Below are 22,137 nucleotides of genomic sequence, written 5' to 3' on the forward strand. Positions count from 1 at the left end.
TTTGAATGTAGTAACTAGCAACTGAGGTCACCCAGCCTTACTTAAGGTGAAACTATCAGGTGAAAAATTGACAGGTTTCAGAGTAACAGACGTGTTAGTCTGTATTTGCAAAAAGAAAAGGAGTACTTGTGGCATCTTAGAGACTAACCAATTTATTTGAGCATAAGCTTTCGTGAGCTACAGCTCACTTCATCGGATGCATACTGTGGAAAGTATAGAAGATCTTTTTATACACACAAAGCATGAAAAAATGGGTGTTTACCACTACAAAAGGTTTTCTCTCCCCCCACCCCAGTCTCTTGCTGGTAATAGTGTATCTAAAGTGATCACTCTCCTTACAATGTGTATGATAATCAAGGTGGGCCATTTCCAGCACAAATCCAGGGTTTAACAAAGAATGTCGGGGGGGAGGGGTAGGAAAAAACAAGGGGAAATAGAATCATAGAATATCAGGGTTGGAAGGGACCCCTGAAGGTCATCTAGTCCAACCCCCTGCTTGAAGCAGGACCAATTCCCAGTTAAATCATCCCAGCCAGGGCTTTGTCAAGCCTGACCTTAAAAACTTCCAAGGAAGGAGATTCCACCACCTCCCTAGGCAACGCATTCCAGTGTTTCACCACCCTCTTAGTGAAAAAGTTTTTCCTAATATCCAATCTAAACCTCCCCCACTGCAACTTGAGACCATTACTCCTCGTTCTGTCATCTGCTACCATTGAGAACAGTCTAGAGCCATCCTCTTTGGAACCCCCTTTCAGGTAGTTGAAAGCAGCTATCAAATCCCCCCTCATTCTTCTCTTCTGCAGGCTAAACAATCCCAGCTCCCTCAGCCTCTCCTCATAAGTCATGTGTTCTAGACCCCTAATCATTTTTGTTGCCCTTCGCTGGACTCTCTCCAATTTATCCACATCCTTCTTGTAGTGTGGGGCCCAAAACTGGACACAGTACTCCAGATGAGGCCTCACCAATGTCGAATAGAGGGGGACGATCACGTCCCTCGATCTGCTCGCTATGCCCCTACGTATACATCCCAAAATGCCATTGGCCTTCTTGGCAACAAGGGCACACTGCTGACTCATATCCAGCTTCTCGTCCACTGTCACCCCTAGGTCCTTTTCCGCAGAACTGCTGCCTAGCCATTCGGTCCCTAGTCTGTAGCGGTGCATTGGATTCTTCCGTCCTAAGTTACCTTGCATAATGACTTAGCCACTCCCAGTCTCTGTTCAAGCCTAAGTTAATTGTATCCAATTGCAAATGAATTCCAATTCAACAGTCTCTCGCTGGAGTCTGGTTTTGAAGTTTTTTTGTTGTAATATCGCAACTTTCATGTCTGTAATCGCGTGACCAGAGAGATTGAAGTGTTCTCCGACTGGTTTACGAATGTTATAATTCTTGACATCTGATTTGTGTCCATTTATTCTTTTACGTAGAGACTGTCCAGTTTGACCAATGTACATGGCAGAGGGGCATTGCTGGCACATGATGGCATATATCACATTGGTGGATGTGCAGGTGAACGAGCCTCTGATGGTGTGGCTGATGTTATTAGGCCCAGTGATGGTGTCCCCTGAATAGATATGTGGGCACAGTTGGCAGCGGGCTTTGTTGTAAGGATAGGTTCCTGGGTTAGTGGTTCTGTTGTGTGGTATGTGGTTGCTGGTGAGTATTTGCTTCAGGTTGGGGGGCTGTCTGTAGGCAAGGACTGGCCTGTCTCCCAAGATTTGTGAGAGTGTTGGGTCATCCTTCAGGATAGGTTTTAGATCCTTAATAATGTGTTGGAGGGGTTTTAATTGGGGGCTGAAGGTGACGGGTAGTGGCGTTCTGTTATTTTGTTTGTTAGGCCTGTCCTGTAGTAGGTGACTTCTGGGAACTCTTCTGGCTCTATCAATCTGTTTCTTCACTTCCGCAGGTGGGTATTGTAGTTGTAAGAATGCTTGATAGAGATCTTGTAGGTGTTCGTCTTTGTCTGAGGGGTTGGAGCAAATGCAGTTGTATCGCAGAGCTTGGCTGTAGACGATGGGTCGTGTGGTGTGGTCAGGGTGAAAGCTGGAGGCATGTAGGTAGGAATAGTGGTCAGTAGGTTTCTGGTATAGGGTGGTGTTTATGTGACCATCGTTTATTAGCACTATAGTGTCCAGGAAGTGGATCTGTTGTGTGGACTGGACCAGGCTGAGGTTGATGGTGGGATGGAAATTGTTGAAATCATGGTGGAATTCCTCAAGGGCTTCTTTTCCATGGGTCCAGATGATGATGTCATCAATATAGCGCAAGTAGAGTAGGGGCGTTAGGGGACGAGAGCTGAGGAAGCGTTATTCTAAGTCAGCCATAAAAATGTTGGCATACTGTGGGGCCATGCGGGTACCCATAGCAGTGCCGCTGATTTGAAGGTATACATTGTCCCCAAATGTGAAATAGTTATGGGTGAGGACAAAGTCACAAAGTTCAGCCACCAGGTTAGCCGTGACATTATCGGGGATAGTATTCTTGACGGCTTGTAGTCCATCTTTGTGTGGAATGTTGGTGTAGAGGGCTTCTACATCCATAGTGGCCAGGATGGTGTTATCAGGAAGATCACCGATGGATTGTAGTTTCCTCAGGAAGTCAGTGGTGTCTCGAAGGTAGCTGGGAGTGCTGGTAACGTAGGGCCCAAGGAGGGAGTCTACATAGCCAGACAATCCTGCTGTCAGGGTGCCAATGCCTGAGATGATGGGGCGCCCAGGATTTCCAGGTTTATGGTTCTTGGGTAGTAGATAGAATATCCCAGGTCAGGGTTCGAGGGGTGTGTCTGTGCGGATTTGATCTTGTGCTTTTTCAGGGAGTTTCTTGAACAAATGCTGTAGTTTCTTTTGGTAACTCTCAGTGGCATCAGAGGGTAATGGCTTGTAGAAAGTGGTGTTTGGAGAGCTGCCGAGCAGCCTCTTGTTCATATTCCGACCTATTCATGATGACAACAGCACCTCCTTTGTCAGCCTTTTTGATTAGGATGTCAGAGTTGTTTCTGAGGCTGTGGATGGCATTGTGTTCTGCACAGCTGAGGTTGTGGGGCAAGTGATGCTGCTTTTCCACAATTTCAGTCCGTGCACGTTGGCGGAAGCACTCTATGTAGAAGTCCAGTCTGCTGTCCTGACCTTCAGGAAGAGTCCACCTAGAATCCTTCTTTTTGTAGTGTTGGTAGGGAGGTCTCTGTGGATTAGTATGTTGTTCAGAGGTGTGTTGGAAATATTCCTTGAGTCGGAGACGTCGAAAATAGGATTCTAGGTCACCACAGAACTGTATCATGTTCGTGGGGGTGGAGGGGCAGAAGGAGAGGCCCCAAGATAGGACAGCTGCTTCTGCTGGGCTGAGAGTATAGTTGGATAGGTTAACAATATTGCTGGGTGGGTTGAGGGAACCATTGCTGTGGCCCCTTATGGCATGTAGTAGTTTAGAAAGTTTAGTGTCCTTTTTCTTTTGTAGAGAAGCAAAGTGTGTGTTGTAAATGGCTTGTCTAGTTTTAGTAAAGTCCAGCCACGAGGAAGTTTGTGTGGAAGGTTGGTTTTTTATGAGAGTATCCATTTTTGAGAGCTCATTCTTTATCTTTCCCTGTTTGCTGTAGAGGATGTTGATCAGGTGGTTCTGCAGTTTCTTTGAGAGTGTGTGGCACAAGCTGTCAGCATAGTCTGTGTGGTATGTAGATTGTAATGGATATTTTACCTTCAGTCCTTTTGGTACGATGTCCATCTGTTTGCATTTGGAAAGGAAGATGATGTTGTGAGAATTGATTAATAAATGTTTGTAAAGTGTAGTATAGGTGGTAGGGAGTATTCAAATTATTTTCTTCCAGTCTTCTGTTTCACTGTACTTGGACAATGAAAACAGGTTTGTTAGTCTGATTTTTGTGTAAAATCAGTTAGTCCCGTGACAACAGATCATGAGACAAGTCCAGTGTTGCAGTGCTTGGGATACAAACACTTCGAGGGAATGTTTAAACCAGAAACATAGTTTGTCTGCAAAAACCTAAATTTTGGGCTTTAATCAACCTTTGTTATTTAATTTCTGTTTTATTTGTATTGATTAGAGCTTGATGAATAATGAGAAAAATGAATTGAATAAGTTAGTTGTGGTAGTAAAATAAATTGAATACGTTATTCAGCCAACACTTTTACTTACACAGTTCCATACATAAAAATCATCTAACATTGGGAAGGATGACAATAAGTAAAGAGGTATGGGAGACTTGCAGTACAACAGTGAAAAATCAAGGGATATATTTAATGTTATGAACACACTTTGTAAATTCCTGTTTGGTTTGCTCTAAACTAAATTATTTCTATATATTGGAATTTGTGAGTGGAATCCAGAATGAAAGCCAGCATACTAACAACCGTACAACATCAGTATCCCTTTTAATTTACTGCTATTCCCAAAGGTAGCTATTCTTTTTCTTAATGACTAGACTTTGGGTCAGCTGTGAAGCGTCATTCCGGAAAAGCTCTTTTTCCAGTGTGCTGCCGCGATAAGAGGCCTTTACAATTCCTGCTCTAGTAAGAAGGTACTTACAGAAACTACAAGAAAGCTAAATAACCTTTCAAAGCATTTACATTACATTGATGGTAGGTACAACAGGATAAGGAGAGTGTGAGGTTCTGAGCACTTCCTATAAAGTGAGGGCATTCAACAAATCTCAAATTCGTGATCTTAATGGGTATTCAGAACATTATACTAATAGTTTTAAGAAAATCAACAGAAATGCACTGGATATTGCAAATTCTTGTATTTTAACTCTAGTTCCTTTTCCTAAGATGGAAAGTGACTTGAGTAAGACACTGATTTTAAAAAATGAAGTCAGGCAACTGCATACCAAGTTTGCAAGCAACTCCTTACTCAGTTTGCACATACAGTTACTGTACTTGCACATGAAAACCAAGTATTTGTACTGGAGGATGGTCAATCAGATGCATAGTTGGCCATTTGACTGAATAAATAACTAATTAGCATTTACAGTTCCAGTAACTGCATGCCCAAACTACAGAAGTGGAGCACTTAAAAAGTGCTGATTTTACCGAAGTTTCCCATTATTAGCAGTTTCCCCTTGTACTTCTGTATACTGGCTGTATCTCAGTATTACTGAAGGTAGTTATTAGTGCCTAAGGACTAGAATGATTTTTGCCATAGCCATGAGCAGGTGTAAATCCACCAAAAGGGTGCAGACAGATGTCTCAATGATTTTGAAAACAAATACCATAGAAAATTACTGGGTATTAAATGGACCAAATTAATAACAAATGCCAAGATTAGTCAGATTTAACAACCCCTTATTGCTAAAGATCTCCAGATGAGTGGATATTTGTTAAGAATGAAGCCAGAGTGTTTGCCATGGCAAGTGTGCCACTGGGCAGCTGCAGGAATGTGCAAAAGGGGCCAACTGAAAGATTACTTTGTTAAACACAACTCTGAGAGTGTCTAGTCTGTAGTCCAGAGGTGTGATTGCAGCACATGCAGACATACCTATGCTAGCTTTGATTTTAGTTAGATCAAAGCTAGTTTGAGTAACAATATAGAAACCTTAGGGTTGGAAGAGACCTCAGGAGGTCACCTAGTCCAACCCCAACTAAATCATCCCAGCCAGGGCTTTGTCAAGCTGGGCCTTAAAAACCTCTAAGGATGGAGATTCCACCACCTCCCTAGGTAGCCCATTCCAGTGTTTCACCTCCCTCCTAGTGAAATAGTTTTTCCTAATATCCAACCTAGACCTCCCACGTTGCAACTTGAGACCATTGCTCCTTGTTCTGTCATCTGCTACCACTGAGAACAGCCTATCTTCATCCTCTTTGGAACCCCCTTTCAGGTAGTTGAAGGCTGATACCAAATTCCCCCTCACTCTTCTATTCTGAAGACTAAATAAGCCAAGTTCCCTCAGCCACTCCTCATAAATCATGTATTCCAGCCCCCTAATAATTTTTGTTGCCCTCTGCTGGGACTCTCCAATTTGTCCACATCCTTTCTGTAGTAAGGGGCCCAAAACTGGATGCAGTTCTCCAGATGGGGCCTCACCAGTGCTAAATACAGGGGAATAATCACTTCCCTCAATCTGCTGGCAATGCTTCTTCTAATGCAGCCCAATCAGCCATTAGCCTTCTTGGCAACAAGGGCACACTGACTCCTATCCAACTTCTCGTCCATGGTAATCCCCAGGCCCTTTTCTGCAAAACTGCCGCTTAGCCAGTCGGTCCCCAGCCTGTAGCAGTGGGATTCTTCTGCCCTAAGTGCACTTGTCCTTGTTGAACCCCATCAGATTTCTTTTGGCCCAATCCTCCAATTTGTCTAGGTCACTCTGGACCCTATCCTTACCCTCCAGCGTATCTACCTCTCCCCCCCAGCTTAGTGTCATCTGCAAACTTGCTGAGGGTGCAATCCATCCCATCATCCAGATCGTTAATGAAGATGTTGAACAAAACCGGCCCAGGACCAATCCCTGAGGCACTCCTCTTGAGACCGGTTGGCAACTAGACATTGAGCCATTGGTCACTACCCGTTGAGCCCGATGATCTAGCCAGCTTTCTATCCACCCTATAGTCCATTCATCCAATCCATGCTTACTGGCAAGAATACTGTGGGAGACCGTATCTAAAGCTTTGCTAAAGTCAAGGTATATCCTGTCTACTGCTTTCCCCATATCCATAGAGCCAGTTTTCTCATCACAGCAGACAATCAGGTTGGTCAGGCATGACTTGCCCTTGGTGAATCCATATTGACTGTTCCTGATCAGCTTCCTCTCCTCCAAGTGCTTCAACATGGATTCCTTGAGGACCTGCTCCATGATTTTTTCTGGGCACTGAGGTGAGGCTGAGCAGTCTCTAGTTCCCTGGATTCTCCTCCTTCCCTTTTTTAAAGGTGGGTACTACATTAGCCTTTTTCCAGTCATCTGGGAGCTCCCCCGAGCTCCACAAGTTTTCAAAGATAATGGCCAGTGGCTCTTCAATCCTATCAGCTGACACCCTCAGCACCCTGGGCTGCATTTCAGTAGCGGTGAAGATGCCGCAGCATAGGCAGTGGCCACTCGTGTATATGTGTGTACCCAGGTGATGCTGCCCATGCTGCTGCAGCTCCACTGCCATTTGACCTAACTAGATCAAAGTTAGCTCAGGTAGATCTACATCTTCTCAGAGAGGGAAAACATCTGGGACTTAACAACACAGAACATGCAAAGAGGGGCCCAGGGTAAACAGGGATGACGAAGCCTTGTTTGTAGTGTAAGCAACATCTGATGATGGATGTGGGAAGGATTCAGAAGAGCCAGGTGGTGGTGTGTAACCTGTATCCCCATAAGCATGTTCCTGAGTCATTGTAACTATGGGAAACACCAATGAGTCACAATTCCTTTGTGTTGCTTTGGGTGGGGGTGTTATAATTTTGCTGCTGGTCTATAACAGCAGCAAATGACCACCGCCTCTGTGCCAACTCAGATTTGTTTGCCAGTGATGTGGGGTGTGAAGACCAGGCTCTATTCATTCTGTATCCACTTTATCTGGATGGGGAATAAGCAGCATCCATCTACTCCTACACACCTGAACATAAGGTCTAGGAACTCAGATGGACCTGGATGGTCTAACACTCCCTCTTCCTCCCTTATGTAAGATGTGTAGTCCAAGTCCCAGGCTAGTTCTAGGGATTTGAGCAAGTGTTTATGGGCTACCACCTTAATTGTGCAGTTGAATATACATTTGTTTTAAGACAGACCTTAATTCTAGATTTTTTTCCAGCTAATTTCTGACAACATTTCTCATTTAAAGTAACTGTTTACCCAACTGGGACTCCAGCACCATTCGAGTTTCTATTTAATGGCATTCTATAAAAGCATTCTATAATAGATGAGTGTTGAGATGGTCTGAATTGCATCCAAAAGTAGTACATTAATATCTATAAATCTTGAATTTGGAATATTTTCACAGTCAGCTTCCCAATGATCACAGTAATTTATATATAGAGAAAAAAATGGAAAAAGAAATCATCTCAGTCTGCCAGGCCTTAAATCTCTTTGGGAGGACCATCACGCTGAAACACAATAGGACATTTGGACCTAGAACACAATCATAAGTGGCTTTGGCAAATCTCCATCTTCTATAAACATAGTTTATAAAATAATGAAAATTGGTTTGAAAAAACAATACAACCCAGCCTTCTGCTCTTATGTAGGCCAGATAGTAGCCCTAGCAACCATATATTTTGGGGGCACCCTTGGAGCCTAATTTCACTTCACTTTGTTAAAACTATTGATTTAAAGAAGTGCATGATTAGGGGGTCCTGTGTATAAAGCAAAATAAAGGCAGTGAAGTGGTTAGATGTGTCAGTACAGGCCTCTGAGAAGAGTGAAATATAACTAGGTGCCATGTCTACTAAGTATTGACCATGTTGTGTTCAGACCATACCATGTTTAGTGCCAACCATGCCACTATTGGCTTGTCTATGCTACTTTTCCTGGGAATCTCTCACCCTTGTACTACCACTGATGCAGCTCCACCAGTGGTAGCAATGGTAGAGGTTTTAGTGTAGACGCAAAGCAGTTGGGCAAATCCTTCTTCTTTCCAGTTCTTTGTGTGGTAGGACATGTCAGAGAGTATTGATCCATGTCCTGCTGATGCAATTCTGTGTGCATGTCACACTCATTCCTTTTTTTTTTGGTCAGTGCCCCGTCTACACTAGTGTTTCCATTGCTGCTAAATTAAATCCTGGTTCATTATTCTCTATTATATGTATGCTTTCAAATTGTTAATCAGATCAGTTTCCAAGTCAATTAGAAGAAGTGTCACTAATCTTACTATATGTAATTTTTTGGCACCAGCAAGGGTAAAGAAGCTTCCAAGTTGCACCGAGTCTAAATTCTGGAAATGAGGTATAGTCACATCTGCAAATAAATGTAGACTATAGGGTATCTTAAACAACCCAACCACCACCCCCAAAATATTATCTGCATTCTGTAGTATTCAGTCATAATCTGTAAGAAAAATAAATTGAACCAAGTACATTTTTGGGAAGGATCATCTGACTTTTAATTAAACAGTTATAACGTTTTTCTCAGTGTGCAAGTGGGCTGGATTGTACCTAAAACCTGTGTAGGCAGTGCCACTCATCCACTGCACTACCAGTTTCTATTCCCACTTAGTCTGTCAAATGTAGAGCACAGCAATCCATTAACAGACCCTGTCATTTCCATATTTCATTGCAGAGGACTAGAGAAAATCACAAATGGTGATATAATTATAATGATATATATTTCATACAGTTTATTCTTAAACTTATTATATTTCACCAAATTCATGTTAATATTCACTCATACAAGTTAGAATGATTAAGATTAACAGCTTAATAGGTACGTTTGGTACGTTGGATAGTTGTGTACTTAAACACTGTATTTATCTGCAAATAATGTGCAAGTTTTCATTAGAAGAGGTTGATTATTACTAGAACATTTAGAAAGCACCTATCTATTTGAACTGGCCTCTTCTTTATAAGCCCAGTCCCTAAGAGGACTGGAAGGCTGAGCTCTGCCCAGTGTAATGTTGGATGATTTCATCCACTGTAATGCTCTTAAGAGGAAGAACAGGCAGCTGGACACCTCCCCACTTCCACACCCATATTCTTACATTTAAAAATGGCATGGACTCACTGATGGTGAAACCACTGTTATCTCAAAAACGATTGCATTTTAAGGTTTTGGATAGTTCGGCAATTTCAGAAGTATAGTAGCAATTCCATTTTTCATTATTTCCTATTTCTACCAAGTATAATTTAGGTTTATGTTTGTCTTGCCTACACTGCACGTGTGTGTTATATAATAGTAGGCCAAAAAGTATGATCCCTATCTTAGGCACCTCAGCTTCTTCTTCCTTCTCTTTAAAGACTTTTGCAAAATAACTGCTGTTTCCTTAGATTTCTCTCCAATTCCTTCTCAACAATTTTTACAATTTTCTCTTAACTTCTGTCTGTATAGAATTCTTTTATTGAACATTTTCCTCTACAATTTGATCATTATGTCTTGTTTCTCATCTTATTCTTTTCATTTGTTTCTGCTTGGTTTTGTGTAGTTCTGAAATCTTCTTTCTTTTCATCAGGTGTTTATATTTTTAGTCATATTATTGTTTAATCCAGTCTTTAAATCCCTGCTTAATTATACCACTTCCTTCTAAATGTGGGATTCTTTACAGGAGAAAGGCTGTACATGTATTGGGAGAGAATTCTATGAGGTTTTGTTGTTGTGGTATATAATATAGTAGGTTATTGCAGTAAAACGCCACAATGTCCTACAAGTTGCACTGATAAAACGATTGATAGCCAAAAACTAGATATTTGATCTAATCTTATAAGATAAACCGATTGTATTGTTGAAGATGGAATAAAATGACCAGAAAAAAAGAAAAAGGAATGCCAAAACAAGGAGAAAAAAATTCTGGTTCAGAAGAGCTAAAGCCCAAAGCTATGCAGCAAATGTCTAGATGGAAGCTTCTTTCCCATCTTAAAATCGGTTTGTTTGGCGAATCACCAGAAATTCTATATGCAATAGCACTAATGTGGAAAAACAAAGCAGTACTCGGGTCCTTGGAGAGAAGCTGCTACCTACAATCCAGTTGCCTAGTAACCAGACTCTAACTCTCCTCCCCTGTCAGATATTTGCTTTCTTAGCTTGATAGAAGTGTCAGGATTCCAGGACTATTGAATTCCTTGCCTTTTACATTTTTGGATTTTTACCTGTCTGTCATATGTTTGGGTTTCAGTCTAATGGGTATCGACTACAGGACCCTGAAATTGAGAGGTAGTAGGATGCTTAGAAGTAGCTTTTACTCTAAAGTGTTTAGAGGTTAGAGGACAAAGAGACCAAGCATGGAGGAAGGGATGGTTCTTTAAGCTGTTATTTTGGGCCACCATGTTGATAAATGAATGCCTTAATTCTTGAGTATTTTGTTTCTGAGGTGGTATTCTAACTCAGGGAGCAGGTTTTTAAAGATAATGTAATATGGCTCCTCTTCCAGACTCTCTGGCTGCCTCTTCCATTAAATTCATAGCCTGCAACAACAACACCACAAGGAAGTGGGAATTTGAGGGAGAGCTACAATGTGTTTTCCTTCTGGCAGCACAGAACTCCTACCAGTCCGGTCAATTGCATCTGCAGAATTAAACAACATTAAAAAGCAATATTTCATGTATGTGAACAAAACTTTTTCCTCTGTCATAGAATCCAGATTTTTAAAAATACATGTGCAAAAGTGTGTGAGCTGCATATGCAAAATGCCCAGTGGGCATGTACAGGTCAGGGCTGCATCCACAAATCTCCAGCTTGCCTGCGTGCATCTGGCATTCATGTGCTCAAGTGGCCAAAAGTTTGTGGGCCAAAAGTTTCTGTTGGACGTATTTCAAACAGTGACTTAATAGACAAGATACTCATTCTTACCTGCATGGCCTCATGGTTAAGGCACAGCAATGTGTCAGGTGATCTAGGGTCTGCTACGTATATGTTGTGTGACCTTGGACAAGTCACTTAATCTCACCATATCCCAGTTCCCTACTTCTCAGGAGCATTGGGAAGTTAACTTATATGTTTGTTAGCTGCTTTGAGATAGTAATCAAATTTGTTATCATACGACAAGTGGATGTAGGGTTTTCTCCATTATTTCATCACATACAGTCTGTACAGCTGATTTAAACAGACTGCAGGAGACACTAGAAACCAGATTTTGATTTTTGATCCAGCACGGCTTTCTTAAAGAAACAAACAAAAATCAGAATAATTAGTGTTTCTATAGCAGTGATAGTTAGACAGAGGCTCGCTGCAAGTGACTCTTTTAAGTGTCTCCTGCAGCTCTTTGCAACACATGATATTAAAACACACTGTGATTTTAATTATTAGCCAGTTTTAGTTATTAACCAATCCAGATGCTTTTACAACCAATCCAGATGTTCTTAACCAAGTGTAGTTGATTAAAAAAAATACTTGGTCAGTCATTTTGCTGTGTGCGTGGGTACACACACACAAAGTAGTAAATGAAACAATGAATTCACACTACTGTGGCTCTTTTGGGTAATTTGGCTACTAAACCACTGAGGTCTGAGTATCACTGTTCTATAGGAAACCAGTGGTTATTTCATGTTGCTAAGCAACTGCTCGTAGGAGGACAAATATTCTGGATCTGCATGTATTTATCATTTGATAACAAACCTGTTTAAGAAATCTTCAATACAGTATTACCACCGCAAAATTGCAAATAAAAGATCCATTTGGTATTTTGTGAGGTAAGCAGATATGAATGCGCTGTTTGCATCAAGATTAATTCATTTCATTGAAAAAAATGCATAAGAAATTAAAATTAAATGTCTAGGAGAGAGATTCCTGAGAATCAGAGAATTATTATTAACTACCCTTCTGTGACTGAAACTAAATAGGAGATAGATAGTTGTGATACATAGTACAATGGGTACAGGAAGGCTCTTATGTCATATTGTGAGCACAGCCTAAAGAATGGATGTATTTCATAGAGATATTAGATTTGGGGAGAAGGAAAGGAAATAGACTCACAATAGACAAGTGTTCTTCCAGCCTATCGATGGAGAAACATTGCTGTCCTTGCCCTCCTTTCAGGAACATAAGTGGTACCAAGAAGAAAAGGTTTATGGAGAGAATAGTGAGAATTACCCTACAATAGAGGGAGGAATATCTACAATTCCCTGTTAGGATCTGTCTTTGATCATAGATCAAAGCCAGGAATGATGGGAGAGAAATGTATAAAACTATTTTCAGTTGTTGTTCTTTCAAAACAAACAAAAAAGCCCTCCCAAATTGGAGAGTACCGAGGATAAAAACCAGTTTTTATTTTAAAAAGTTTAAATTAATGCTTATATTTATAAGGCTGTTTTTCTAAGGTAAAGTGCACATTGCCCTACTATATAGAGTCAGAAAGCCCTTTAGGAGCCCACCATCTTAGGGCCAAGATCTCCTGTCTGACGTGACTTAAAGGGCATGCATTTGCTGTCCTTAACCGAATCCCAAGGACTGAAGTAATTTTGATAGCTTTGCACACCAATTGACTGATCAACAAACAAGAAGTTGTCACTGAAAATGAATGGCTAGCTGAGGTCAAGCTGCACATCGGTGATGAACTTTCAGATGATTTCTTGAAAAATGGTGTTGATAAGGCTTGCATCCGTACCAGGTTAATCAGTGTTGTGGAGAGTTGTCACAAGCTACAAGTTGGATTAGATAATAGGACCAACCAAAAAAATCAGTCACTGTCATGCTTAGTACTTCTGAAGAAGTGAATACACAATAATGACCGAAGAATCCAATGGTGGTTTGGAGTTCGCAGAACATGCAGAACTTTTTTTTTTTGGTTTTAGGTTTCACAAAAGTTTCCTTGAGTTTTGTGAAATACTCCCCCGCCCCCCTTAATTTAAACCATTGGTTTTTAAACAAAATTTTAATTTAAAAAAGAACCATGCTTTAAGTACTGCTGTGCTATGAAAACAATAAGTTCTCTGTTTGATAGTTATTTTTGCCAAGCTTCTAGGACTACAGAAGAAATAAAATAGCAACATATAAATCATTCCAGCACTAATGTTTTTCAAGAGTGAAACAGAATTTGGACTTCAAAAATGTTGAATGATCTTCTAAATCTAAAATATACAGTTTGGGTCAATTCTACGCAAAACAAATTTTCCTGCTCTCTCAGGAATAATTGACATAAGGTACAAATGAAGTTGATGTTTTATCACTATCCACTAGTAGATGGGAGGAAAAATAGAGACTGACCGAAAGATTAGAAGTTGGACTTTAGGTTAGGATAAGATAATCATCCAAGTGTTCTACTGATTATTCAAAGCATTTCTAAATTATCTGAGCTTATTAGCAAAAGTTTTCAAAAAGAGGTGGCTATAACCATATATAGGCACTAAATATATGCCCTAGTTTTCAGCTGTTGAGCAGCTCCTATTTACTTCTATGGGAGTTGCCAGTGCTCAATAATTTTGAAAATTGGGTACTTATTTGGAGTTTGAAAATCTTCATCATATCTTTAAAACTCAAATGGAAATAGTGCAAGAAAACGATCCCCCCCGCCTCCCCACAGTACTTCCATTTTTGATAGAATAGCCTTCCTCATAGTATTTTTGCAGTTCTGGTTCTATACAGACTGGAATTAATGTATCCATACATTACAGAAACTTAAAGGTTCAGTTCAAGTTTGGTTGTAGAAATGGGTCAGTCAAATTGTAGCTTGATAGAAATGTTTGTTTTAGGAATACTTATCTGTGGCTTGTTTCTCTTTTACTTATAGAAACTCAAGTTAAAGTTTCATAAGCTGAAAGAAATTTGGAGGCCCTCAAATTTTTCAGGGAGAGACTCACTCCCTTAGTCCAAGATAATGAATAATAGAATAATCATCTAATTTCTCCATCTAGGAGATAAGTGAAGAGTTAGTAGTAGAAACTTACATAAATCTCTGATTAGCAGTAATTCTTATACAGATTTAAAGGACTTTCTGTCTGTGATCATAATAATGTCACTGCCTGATGTGAGACATGAGGAATGCATTTAAAATTCTCAGATTCAGCCTCTGAACCTGCAAAGTAGAACCGAGGTTAAGATGTTTCTTTTGAAGTAAAATATAAAGCTTGGTTTGCACCAAGGTATGTTGGGTACATTCTCTGGGTTCAAAAAACTGACTTCTGAAGAAACCTTTCTTAATTTTTAAAGTAAAGTTAGTAGGAAACTCTCAAAAATCAGTCCAATATACACATTTGAAATGTGAATTAGTTGTATGATTACAAGTAGTCAGTTCTTTCACAGATGATCAACCACATATGGCACATAAAATAACTGGCAGACATCCTTCACCTGTCCAACCCTGTCTGACTTAAGAACACAGCCAGCCAAATATGGAGCTGTTGAGGAGACAGGTTATATAAATTTGATTCAAATATTTGCTTAGATCAATGCTCTCACTCTCAGACTGTGATACTGGCTCTGATTTCTTCTAGTGGAGGCGCAGATGTGCCCAGGGGAAATGAAAAAAGGAATATATTTTCTTAAACAGATTATTTTCACTTAGGACTCAGCAGAAATGGACCTGTTTAATTAAGTGAATATTCATTAGAAAATTCAGCTTTTGTTGATGTTAAGTGCCAAAACTAAAAGTTCCAGCAAGAAAATGAAATTAACAGGTTGCTCTGTATTCTTCTAAAATGTACCATTTGGAACAGTTTCCCACTGAAACATTTTATCTCAATGGTGTCAGAGGAACCCTAAATATTTCCTTAACATATAGAGAGGAAAAATCCTGGATTAGGACATAACTAATCTAAATCCTATTCTAAGTGACCACTTCCAATCTAAAATACAATATGGCCCTGTCTAAACTAGATTTTCCTGATTTAGAATAAAGTACCCATTTCATTTGTCTCTGGACACATAATTTAAACAAAACAACAAAATCAGACATTAAATAAAAATAATATGCTCCAGCTAGAAAATAAGCACATCATCAAATACTGTATATTCCGCACTTTCATGAGCAGGCAGAGAGTCCTGTGAAAACAGATGGTCTTTACACCATGCAATGAAGGTTGACAAACTGAATTGAGAATTGAGGTGTGCTATCAGCAGCCACCACACATGCAAATCAAGGCAATATTAGAAAGAACACTGCACTCTAGCTGATCTGAAAGATCGTGGTGAAACAGAGAGACAGGTGATATCTCAGGTATGTATGGTCCAACCCAGATAAGACTTTAAAGATCACTTTTTCAACACTTTAAATTGCATTCATAGGCAAAAAGATGTCACCGGAAGCTACAGTTTGCAATGTCATGTGCGGCAATGTATGTACTACATATTAGCACAATATTTTACAAAAAAATGTAACAAGCATTGAGTGTATTGGTTGTCATATGCATGACTGTACCATGTTGTATGTACCAGTTGACTGTACCACTAATCATCTCTGGAATGAGATATTTAGCTTAGTGCTTACTGAATTGATGAAGGTCTACAAATGTGTGGTGTTTAGATGTTGCTTGTAATTATTAGAATTGGGAGCACTGGCTGTTGGGAGTCTGAAAGGACAGGAAACAGGAAGAGGCTGAGTGAGAGCTACTGAGGGTGCAACAGTAGCTTGGAAAAAAGGTTTCCACTTTAAAAAATAAAGTCATGTTGAAGTATGTTAGTACCTTGCCTGGTTACTACAACATGTTCCTCTGCAGTATGGATAGAAGGCAACAAGTTTAGCAGACTTATGAAGTCGTCAGATCCTCCTAGCTCCATCCTACAATGCAGTACCTTACTTTTAGAAATTACTTCAAAACCTCTGCTCCTAGCAATAATCATGAGCACTATCAGAAGGGGCTCCAGGAATGAAATGTGGGTGTGTAGAACCATTTTGACACACCTATCAAAAACAAGTGAGCCAAAGCAACAATGACATGCTATGTCTCTCCAATTTGTTTTTTTCTTGTTTAGTACAGAAATAGTATTTTGGGTTTATATCCTGAGCTAATGTTATGGAGCTCAGCTAACTTACACCATGTGAAGATCTGGCCCTCTGCATCTTGATCACAGGAACACAAACAATATTGCTAACTTTATCCATGCCTTGCTAGTGAGGAATCTTCCATTTTTAAATTTGACCTTGATCCTGCACAGGGATTGGCCAACATGTACCTTTATGCTGGTGTAAAGTCAGTGGGACCCCATGTGGGTGGATTGCTGTGCAGGATCAGCTCCATAGTGTGTTTTGGTTTCAAGAAGAACATATTTAGAGCATAGACAAAACTTGTAGAAAACCAGAGTAAACATCGGTTGCAAGACACAATTCACCTGTATGGAAATTTAGTGTATACACTTATTGAATCTTGGAATATTTCTGTGCCTAAAATGTTCATGTAATCTTTTTTTGTCTTCAGTGCAGGTCTGTTTGACCACTGAGTGGTATTACCTGGTGTTGGTTTACACCATATCACATGTTGTGCTCTAACTGAATGTTCTCTCATCTTCTTTTTATAGAATATCAGGGTTGGAAGGGACCTCAGGAGATCATCTAATCCAACCCCCTGCTCAAAGCAGGACCAATCCCCAATTTTTGCCACAGCTCCCTAAATGGCCCCCTCGAAGATTGAACTCACAACGCTGGGTTTAGCAAGCCAATGCTCAAACCACTGAGCTATCCCTCCCCCCCCCCCCGTTTGCTGTAATGAGCCATGTGACTTTATCAGGAATATAAATAATTTGGTGGTATAGAGGATGTGTGAGGAGGAATTGTGATGAGACCGTCTTGTCTCTACCCCCAGACATAAAGCTTTCTCATGACCTTAATGCCAGTTCAGATGTCGTCTTCTGATTTCAACCTCTCCTAACACCAGACTTATCATTCTGTGAAACAACGATCTGGGAAGAAGGAATGACTGGATAGACAAAGCATAAAAGAAAGTCTTTTTCACACACGACAGAACGTTGCATTCTTGCTACTGCCAAGTGATGATTTTTAATAGATGGGTTTTGGGGTGGGTTTTGCCTACACAAAATGGGCATGAATTTGCATGTCTATCTATCTGACTATTGATTATATAATGTTAATGACAGCAAGCGGATAAATGTTAACAGGTTTCATAGACATGCACTTTTTATATTTCAATCAATCAGATTTTTTTTTAAAGCAGAGATGTTTTGAATCAGTGGTTCTATAATCCAGGATGTGGTGAAGTTATGATGTGTTCAAGTATATGTGAACCACGTGGTTTTTTCCACACAATTGTGCCTGTTGATTTCATAGGCAAATTTTAATTCACAAACATCATAGTCCTAAAACCATGCAACAGAAAATAGCAATTAAGATCTCTTATTCAATAGTCTCCAGTAATCTACTGTGAGAATTGGTGTAGGATGAAGTTTTGCCAAAATATCTTTTGTTCTGGTTGTTAGGAAGCCTTTGTGGTAGGAAAAAGGCAATGAATTTATGAAAAATGGGAACAGCAAACCTTTTAAGGTACTTAGCTTAGAAAAAATATTAGTTTAACTAATGGGCAAAACATGAAAAGGTTAGGTGATGGGTATGAGAGATTTAATGAATCCAATGTATGTGGAAAGATTAATTGAATATGGTTAGAGGAGCTATGGTTAGAGGATTTTAGTAGATTAGAATAAAAATTCTGCCCTCTTCACACTGCCCTAGTTCAGTGAAGTGTCATTTTTCTGCGGGAAGATATTTATTCATATAGATCAGAGATTCTCAGCCTGGAGGTCATGAACAGGTTTCAGGAGAGTCATGGCCACCCTCCCTTTCTTTATGTGGTGTGTGTGTGTGTGTGTGTGTGTGTGTGTGTGTGTGTGTGCGCGCACGCGCCTTCTTATCTTGTAACATTGGTTCACATTATGGAAAAGTTTGAAAACCATTTGTATGGATGTTTGCTCATAGAAAGTGAGCACTGTGCTGGGGTGGAAAGGGTGGTGTCAGTGCTACCAAATTCGGGGCCCCTTGTTATATTTAAAGCACGCCTATAAGCGTGAAGATTTTGACACCTTTGAGAGGGCTTGAGATGAATTGCTTTTCAGTGGGTGCAGTGAGTGCCCAATATGACGTATCCACCCCACCCAAACAGCATGATATCTCTTGACCACTCTCTGGTGGTTCTTCTAAACTATTCTCCCAGCCTCCTCCCCAGTTCCCTATCTTCTGTCTTCTCTCTGCGTTGATGGAACCCACCCAGGCCCCTTCAAAATACTTTCTTTGTAACTTTTTCCACAAAGGGAGACTTTGTTCTGTGGCCAGGCCTTTTGTTGCTGCTGCTGCTGTTACTACTACTATGATGGGTATCCCAATCAAGGAGCAGGGCCTCACTCTGCTAAGCACTATCCAAACAAGTAACAAAGACAGTTCATGCTCCAGAAATTTTACAGTCCAGGTGTATTTTCTGTGCTTCTCTTCACTTAAGAGAGGTCACATGGCAACCCTCTTGTGATCTTATCATTTTATATTTTCCTTATTATGTACTTTTTGTTTACTTTATGCAGCATTCATTACCATAGTATCTGAACAACATATGATAGGGAAAACCTCCCTGAGTGGTTCTTCCCCACTAACAAAGAACAAGTGCTCAGTGCTGGTTTAAGCTATAATTTAAAATAATTTGTTAGTGTGGAAAGCCTTAAGAGGCTTGGACCAGCACCACAGCATTCATGAGCAGTTTTGGGGTCCAACATTTGTGATCTATTTAAGCCACACATAGCGTTCAGCTATCTCTGATGACCTGCTCAGTGAAACATGTGTGATTAATTGTATGCTAGAAGCTAGGGCATGCTTTGGCAGTTCATGTAGTAGGACAATATTTATTCAGTTCAGTTACTGGTTGTTTTTTGTTTTGTTTTGTTTTTGAGAGGAGTGGCGCATCAAATCATGGCTCCCCCATGGCTCCCCCAGGCTGGTGTTTGACAAGCACGTCCCAAAGCCAAATCCATTTAAATGTTATGAATCACTTACAATAAAGAATCATTCTTAATGTTATACTTTACAAATATACATAGCATTCCCCCTGTGTACTAGCTTAAGGTTCTATGGTTATGACTGATTCTTGGGAAAACAAACCCAAAAGGAGTTCTGCATGACTCTGTACAAACATTTGCTGATTGGTTGAAGTTATAAACATGAGTAGTTGTACAGGTTTAAAGAAAAGGAAGCTAATCAGATTCTTATGTGTCTCCAGGGATCCGAAAAGACCGCAGAGGTGGGCGGATGCTGAAATACAAACGTCAAAGAGAGGAGCAGGATGCCAGGAGTGGAGGGACTACTTCTATTGAGATGAGAACCCCCACCCTCTGGACAAGTCCTCTTGTGATTAAGCATAGCAAGAAGAACAGTCCAGCTTTGACCCTGACAGCAGAGCAGATGGTCAGCGCCTTGCTGGAAGCTGAGCCGCCCATAGTCTATTCAGAGTATGATCCTAACCGACCTTTCAGTGAAGCCTCCATGATGACCCTGTTGACCAGCCTTGCAGACCGGGAACTGGTGCACATGATCAACTGGGCAAAAAGGGTCCCAGGTAAGAAAATAGATCATTCGAACAGTGGTTAACTGGAAAAGTTCCAATATTACTTTTAAGTGAGGGAATTTCCTTCTCCCTCTCCCTACTCCACAGACACGGTTTCCTCATTATCTACAAATCATTCATTTAAATATCCTTATCTGTAAAATTACAAATTTCATGTGGTGCTCCTTAGAAGGAAACTTTTGGGAAACACAGGTAAAACTTTAGGGAAAAAATCTTGTTCAGAAAAATTCGTTACTGTAGATTATAATATATTATCTGCCAAATATACTAGATAGCTTGGAGGTAACTGGCACCAGGATATAATCTTTCATTGCCAGGTCAGTGAATCAAACTTTGCCTAGATCTGTTACAAATGCAAATTTTTGCTGTATAAAAGAGATTCAGAGGCCTATGTGAAATGGACTAGTTATCGTGGGTCTATTTCCTAGCAAACAGGTGTCCAGACCACAAAACGCTACCAAGTCTGGCACTGATTGGCACCCTTTATGACAGTCCAAGCAGAGAAACCAATGAGTGGTCATTAAAAACCCTCTGATGGCTGAAGGTCGTCCGAGTTGAAGGTCATTGACAGGGTAGTGTGGGGAAGATTGCATTTCTACTGAATGGACTGATCCTGTTCTGTGGATAAAAAGAAGATACCAGCCTCCAGAGCTATCAGTCCAATACCCTTCATAAGCATTATATTCACTAAACATTTATTATGCATGCTGAATCTTTAATTTTATCACAGCACTTCTCTTTACTAGGCCTACTGGTACAATATACATACTAGTATGTTTTGCCTAGTTTAGCCAATTTTTAATCTCTTTAATGTCATATTCTAGCCCTTTATTTCATTAACATTTATGTAGATTCTGTGAACAACTGTTCTGAGAATGTCCACTACTACAGATTTAGTTAGGTCAAATGCTGTAGGTCATGCCTCTTTTCTGTGTCCTTCACTTAAACTTGGCAAAACTTTACTTAGTAAATCAATAACACACACAGTCTGTTTTCCAGTTCTTATGTGTTCTTTTTTTTTTTTTAACCACTTTTTTCACATGTCACTTAGTGGGCTCAAGCTGTGATCAATGAAATGCTGTAAGGGATGTGTCATTTCTCATAGTAACTTAAAGGAAATCACATGGGGAATTTTATTTTTAACATAGTTGCATTTTTAGGACCTGAAGTCAATGTGAGCCTTTCCATTAATTTCTGTGTGCTTTGGAACAGGCCTCTACAACGTATTTTTGAAATAGGGACCTTAATGTTTAAAGCTGTTGATCATACTAATTTAAACACAGTAATGGCAGTGTGGACTAGAAAGGCTGAATTAAAAATCTCTTCTCTGATGATAGAGACTAGAATGTCTGTTGCATGGAAAAGAGAAGCACACTGCACTCTTGTCTTGCTCTAGAAAAATATCTCAAGTTTTGTATTAATTTACATTTACCATTTATAGGAATTTGAAAATGGTTCTCTCATTTAAAGGAACTTGTCCTACAAACACCCTTTAATCACCTGAGGACCAGACATAGAGTTTAATTATGTGTGATCTTACACTGTTGTGCAAGTTAGTGGAAAGGGCACACGGAGCCTTCCTCCTGCTTACATCCCTGTGAAAAGTCCAAGCATGGCAGCAGTCCTTGTGTCCCTGTGAACAAAGTCTGCTCAAGGTCTCTGCTACTTGCTTCTAGTAGGACTGGTGGAGCACAAGCAACATCCTGTCATAGGGTATCACAGAGGGTTTGCACATCTTTCACATAATGCCTCTTGGAACTCCCCTGCAGAGGTGTGTCTGCCACAAATGAATTCATAATATACACTCACGGGCCACTCTAGGTTTTTCACCTTCGTTAAGATCGGGGTCTCAAACACACGGCCTGCGGGGTTATTTTCTGCGGCCCGCCAGCTTCCCGCCTCACCACCGTCCCTGCAGCATTTACCTAGAGCGGCTCCAGCCTGGCGCGCACTGGGGGCAGGGCAGGCTCCCTCCCTCCCTGCCTGCCTGCCCTGCCCGCTCCGGGAAGCAGCCGGGACTTGGGGGGATGAGGGGGCGGGGAGGACACAGGGGTCTGTGTGTTGCCCTGGCCACTCCTC

The 22,137-nt window shown here is 40.5% G+C and overlaps 1 protein-coding gene across 1 annotated transcript in view; it reads left to right on the plus strand.

Moving 5' to 3' along the window:
- ESR1 (estrogen receptor 1) overlaps positions 1–22,137 on the plus strand; it is a 187,850-nt gene that overhangs the window by 93,531 nt on the left and 72,182 nt on the right. The window contains exon 4 of the mRNA XM_077811795.1: positions 19,714–20,049. Within this exon, the coding sequence (XP_077667921.1) occupies positions 19,714–20,049 (336 nt within the window). The remainder of the gene's footprint in view (positions 1–19,713; positions 20,050–22,137) is intronic.

The sequence above is a fragment of the Eretmochelys imbricata genome, chromosome 3, assembly GCF_965152235.1.
Source record: "Eretmochelys imbricata isolate rEreImb1 chromosome 3, rEreImb1.hap1, whole genome shotgun sequence".
NCBI classification, from domain to species: Eukaryota; Metazoa; Chordata; order Testudines; family Cheloniidae; genus Eretmochelys; species Eretmochelys imbricata.